This window comes from Mustela lutreola, chromosome 3 (genome assembly GCF_030435805.1).
Source record: "Mustela lutreola isolate mMusLut2 chromosome 3, mMusLut2.pri, whole genome shotgun sequence".
NCBI lineage: Eukaryota > Metazoa > Chordata > Mammalia > Carnivora > Mustelidae > Mustela > Mustela lutreola.
In genome coordinates this window covers 148,429,745-148,435,921 of record NC_081292.1, presented here as the reverse complement: position 1 = coordinate 148,435,921, position 6,177 = coordinate 148,429,745, and the positions used below count along the sequence as shown (strand labels likewise).

Below are 6,177 nucleotides of genomic sequence, written 5' to 3'. Positions count from 1 at the left end.
AAGAGCAGAAATATGGGTGTGTTTGAAGAACCATTCACTGCCTCATGAGTTTCAAAACCATATTTGATGATTGGAACAAAAATTATATCACCACAGGTACCTAGGTGGCTCAGTCAGTTAAGCATTTGATTCTTGATTTCAGCTCAGATTGTGATCTAAGTGTCATGAAATCAAGCCCTGTGACAGGCTCCATGCTTAGCATGGAGTCTGCTTGAAATTCTCTCCCTCTCTCTCTGCCTGTCCCCCCAACTTATGCAAGTACTCTCTCTCTCTAAATAAATAAGTCTTTTTTAAAAAGTATAGCATCATCTGATTCCCATGACAGTGGTTCTTAAAAATGAGGAAGACAAAAAAATATAAATAATGTGTTTTCCACACTTCACTCAAAGTGGTAAAATGTTGATGCTAGTGAATGGTATAATTCATATATAGATAGAGATTAGTAATACTCAGAATGACTATCAAAGATACACAAGAGATACACTTAAAAGTACTATACATAAATCAAGATGGAATCCTAAAACATGCTCCAGTTTTGTGCAGGAAGGCCAGAAAAGAGAAACAGAGAAATCAGAAATAGAGAGATGAGACCAGAAGAAACAAATAGAAAACAAATAATAAATAGAAACCTTAAGAGCTAACATATTAATAATTATCTTGAATGTAAATGGTCAAAATACATCAATAAAAGTGGATTAAAAAGTGTGACCCAGCTATATACTACTTACAAGAAACTTGCTTCAAATCCAATGACATCTGTCTGTTAAAAGTAAAAGGATGAAAAAAAAGAAGACTGCCCTCACCAATGTGGGCAAGCATCATCCAACTCATTGGGGGCTTGAGTGGAACAAAAAGATGGAGGGAAGGGTAAGTTCTCTTTCTTTGTCCTTGAGCTAGGACATTCATCTTCTCTTGCACTGGACATTGGAGTTCCTTTTTCCTGGGTCTTAAGATTACTTCCAAGTCTTACACAAGTGCCTCTCCCCACATTCTTTGGCCTCCATCTTGTAAGAGACACACCATGACTCCCCTTGTTCTCAGGCCTTAGGATCTGGATTGAATTATACCACTGACTTTCCTGATTCTCCAGCTTGCACATGGTATATTGTCGCATACCTCAGCCTCTGTAATCCTGGGAAACATTTCCTGTAATAGTAAATTTCCTCTTATAAATCTGGATACAGGTATCCCTTGCTTTTCTAAAGTTTGAGTTGCACCAGTTTGCTTTTACATGAGTATCTGTTCTTGCTAACCAAAAGAAATCCAAAGAGGATTTTCACTTTTATGAAAAGAAGAAAGGAAATAACAAATTAAAGGAAAAGTGAAAATAGTGTTTGTTTTGCCATAAGCTGTTATCCAGGCAGCAAGAGTGGCTGCACCAAGTTCCTTCTCTAGAGCTATACTCAGCACCTCAACATCAAACTGCCATACCTTTGAATTGTATTTGTGAGCATCCACACTTTGTTTGAAATATCTTGTGTATCTGTTAGATACGCAAAGATCTAAAAAAGCTCAAAGGTTATTTTTTGGGTTTTGGAATGATAGAGTTTTTTTTTTCCTATATAAATTGGTGGTAATTACTTCTCCACTTTACGTCATTTCAGTTTATAAAAGATTTATAGGAACACTCTACTTTTGGAGAGTGGGGCAAACATGTGTGTTCTATTAGTTTTGCTTCTCTGTAAAACCCTCACTACTACCTTTTTAAGGATAAAGTTGACCTTATTTATAAAGCATGTCCAGGAAGGGATCAGGGTTCTCAAAGTATTCTGCTCTAATTTTCCGTCCAATCTCTGGGGTAGATGTTTTATCCCATCTTTAATTCTTCTTTCTCTTTATAGTCTAGTCTGAAGAACCAAAAGCTCGGAACCAAAAGCTCAGGAGTTCATCTCTGTATGAACTCCTTTTCTTAAAAATGTCTCTGTTGACTATGGTCACCTTCTTCTCTAATTGATAAAATCTTTCTTTATCTTCCATGGTCCACTTTACTAACTTCACCTATAATTTTCAATGTAGAACCCATCTTCTTTCCTGAATACATACTGCAGTTTACACCAATAGTATACAAATGACCAGGTATTATAATTAGCTGTTTTCTCTCAGTAGTCAGCAAGTTCTCTAGTCTCAGCTGTATGTGTGTATGTTTTATGTATGTAAGTATGAATGAGTATGTATACCATTTCTGGGTTTACATCAGTATCTAGCATACAATACCTATTGAATGAAAAACTTCTATTGTTTTATTCCTTGTGTCTTTCTTTTTTCCAAGGGTTGGCTCTACTTTTAAAATTCCCTCCACCAAAAGATAGATTGAGAAAGAGAGAGGGGAAGGGAGAGAGAAAGAGAGAGAGAGAGAGAACTTATCTCTCTTCAACAACTTAATTCATCTTAAACTTTTTCTGCCTTTAACTAGGTCATTTATTCCTAGACAGTATTGTGCATAGGAGTCAAATATTAAGGCTCTGAAATTAGACCTGGTTTGAGGTTCTGGTCTCATTGCTTACAAGTTCTGTGCCATATAGAAGCTCTTAAAACCATTCTAAGTCTATTTTGCTCAGCTATAAAATGAAAATTATCATTTCTTCATGAGTTGTGAATGCTACATTCATGCATGATAAATGCTTGGAGCAAGGAGGGGCATAATAGTCTGCTCAATAAATGGTAGCTATTTTCAATATCTTTAAAACCATTTCAAAGTATATTCATTATATTTATTAAAAGGTATAGAAAGAAATTTTTTAAAGAAGCACAACAATCAATTTAAATTCAGCATTATCCTCCATAAAGCAAATTATAAGTAATACTGAGATATATATCTAAAAACTAATGACTTTGATAGGAGGAGTACTTTGTAAATTTTGTCAGTGTGTAAAGGTCTCTGTTAAGCTTACTACAATTATTTTACAAAAGTTTTTGAATCCAAAGGAAGCACAGTTTTGAATTTTGAGCCTGAATGAGTAAGCTTTAATGTGATTAGGCTCATTTGAAAAAGTTCCTATCATACAAAATACACAAGCTGACTTATTAAAAAAACAAACAGACAAACAAAAAATCAAAGCTTACTGTAGTTAACAGGTTGTATTTATTATTTTCTATAGTTTCTAAAAAGTAGAGTATATTGTAAGACTTTGTTAAAAATAATTCATTACACAGTTTTTGGAAGGTTAGTGGCAAACATGGTTTACAAGTAAAAGATACAATTTTCAAACTAAAATCAGTTAATGATCTTGAATTTACAGAAGCAAGTTAAGGTTAAGTTTAAATATCTGAAGCAGTTTCTACATTAAAGCATTTCTAAGAAATAGAAAACTAAAAAATTTAGATCAAGCACCAGCTGTCACCATGTCACCAAGTTAACACTAGTTCCTCACTAGTCCCCATCACATGATGAAGAACGGGAGGAGAAAGGGAAGGAACACTTATAGAGAGAAACAGAACCCTGAAATTACATTTACTTAAGGGTTCCCCCAAAGGCATCTTGGTCAGGTTAATACATTTCTGAGGGCAGAAACAGGCTATAGAAGTTAAGGCTCAAGATCATGCATTCATAATAAAATACAATTACTGACATTTAGGTGACATTGAATATCATACAACATATTTGAAGTTTTCCATTTAAGTCAACAGTACACATATTTTCTTTCCAAATCCTTTAGGATTTTGTAGGCACATTGAAATCAATCTTCATACAAAGGGAACAAATACCAGAATCTCAAACTACATGGATACAAGTAGCTACATTTTTGTGATTATGTCAAAAACCAACTACTTGTGTCTACCTTTTAAATACATTTTCAATAGTGAAAATTAATATTTATGATTTCAAGTTTTTCAAACACAAAACCTTTTATAGGAGGTATGTGTGATGGATTAAAAACAACAAAAACAAACTTAGAAAGATAAATGAGGAAGTGAAAACTAATTTGTATATACTCATATTACATAACACCACCAATAACAAACTTACACTTCAATCTCCTATTCAGGTTCCTCACAGTTTCAGTGGTCATTTTCTTTCTCCGAGTTATAGAGAACCACAAAGTACAGTGGAAAGTATTTCAAAGTGGACACAGTTTCCCAAGCATCAAGACTCTGTGAAAATCCCTAGACATAATGGCAGCCCTTGACTCTTCTAAATCATATTATGACTTTCATTTACCAGATCATACTACTCAATGTTACATCACTGATAAATGGTAAATATGATAATACAGGAGTCTACTAACAGTTTCTATATCTATCATATTAGTAGATGTATACTTAGAAAAAGTATAAATGTGAAAAAAAATGAGGAAAATGTAGGCAATAATTATAGTTACCTTTATGCTTCTGACTCTCCGAATTCATTCTTTGAAGAGCTAGCTAGAGCGTAGGCAGAACTAGCCAAAGAGATGAAAAACCAGGAATCCAGAAACAATCAAAGAATATAAATTCCCAGTACCAAAAATAAAAGAAAATAAAAACGAAAACCAAGGCTCCGGTCAACCAAACATGGTTTGGATCAGCCCAAGAATATCTGTGGTTGATCTCAAAGGAACTTTCTAGAATAGCCTTTTTCTCTATCCCAGTTGGCATCTGTGTAGGCAAGTTTATGATTTAATGGCCTGTAACACTGTTATTTTTTAACACCATCCCACCTTAAGAAAGTACTTATTGTATTTGCTTATTTGTAACTAAGTCCTACTAATGGTGACTTAAATCCCATAAAGTAGACATAAAATATACAAGGAAGCCCCTTTTGCTACCAATCTCTACTATCACCTCCCAGTCCTCTAGAAGAAGCACACACCATAAAAGCCAGAGAGAGAAAATAAGCATTGGATTATCAAATGGCGATTGTAAGCCATTTTAACTCACTGAAGTGATTTTTAAGGGGTTGTCTTGGTTACACTGGATATACAAAGGTAAAAAGCAAACTTGACATGGAGTCTTATGAACATAAGCTTAACTTCCATGGATTGTAAACAGTTGATAAGTAAACTCTACTTCTCTGATCTTGGTTATTATTTCTGATTCAAACTTCTGACATTTTTAGAACATGAAGAAGATTAAAATGTGGTAAGTGGGATTAGATTTGGCTTTGAATAGTTGACTTTTCCTCAGCTTTGTCAAAATAGGCTTTTTCTGTGGTAGCTTGAACTTCCTTGTCATCATCTATCATATGAATATCTGATGTATTTTTGTCATTTTGCCTCAAGCGGTAACTTTTATAAGCACGTTGAATTATGGTTGCTGAGACTGCCTCTTGTTTTCGTTTCAAAGTAGTAGTAATTGGCTCATATGTGATCTTAAAAGGGTTGGCTAACACAAACCCTGATTCCATCTCTGAAATCATTTTCTCCATCCTCACATCTTTACCCATAACTCGCTTTGTTAAAGCAAGTAAGATGTCAAGGCAATGAATTCTGTCCCCAGCAGCCATGGGAAGATCCATGGCAATGAGCTGCCCCTTGTTTGGTTTTGCCATAAAAAGAGGAGGGTCAAGGGCAGCTGCAAAGTCTGAAAGCCTGCTAGAGTCTATATACTGGGTCCTATCAGGATCAAACCGCTTCCATACCTGGAAGAATTTCCTAAAATCATCTTCACTTAATGTCTTGGCTTTTTTTTTAGAAACAATACTTAAAAATTCCATGACAACAACAATGTACATGTTTACTATGATCAGCCATGATATGAGGATGTAACTGACAAAATAAATAATTCCAACAAAGGGGTTGCCACAATCTCCCCTAACCTGAGTCCCAGGGTTAATTTTATCAGGATCACAGTCAGACCATTTACTGTTGAAAATTGCATTGAGCATCCCATCCCAGCCAGCAAATATTGTAACTTGGAAAAGACAGAGCATACTGCTGCCAAAAGTTTCAAAGTTGGACACATCATTAATTCCAGCTTCCTTTTTAACATAGGCAAAATTGTACATTCCAAAGATGGCGTAGACAAACATGACCAGGAAGATGAGAAGACTGATGTTCAACAATGCTGGTAGAGACAGCATCAAAGGGAGTAGCAGATCATGGAATACCTTTGGTCCTTTCCCAGGACGCAGGATGTGGATAATCCGTGAGAGTCGTATCAGTTCCATAATGGAAGGAGACACGAGGTAGTATCCTACTGTTATAGGCAGAACTAGTTCTTGGTGTGGGAGAAGATAAAACAGGGAATAAAATTATTTAA

At 35.1% G+C, this 6,177-nt stretch overlaps 1 protein-coding gene across 1 annotated transcript in view; it reads right to left on the bottom strand.

Moving 5' to 3' along the window:
- Positions 1-3,063: 3,063 nt before the first annotated feature.
- The window catches only part of SCN7A (sodium voltage-gated channel alpha subunit 7), an 87,981-nt gene continuing 84,867 nt past the window's right edge, over positions 3,064-6,177 (bottom strand). The window contains exon 25 of the mRNA XM_059167122.1: positions 3,064-6,135. Coding sequence (XP_059023105.1) covers positions 5,069-6,135 — 1,067 coding nt within the window. The 3' untranslated portion in view covers positions 3,064-5,068. The remainder of the gene's footprint in view (positions 6,136-6,177) is intronic.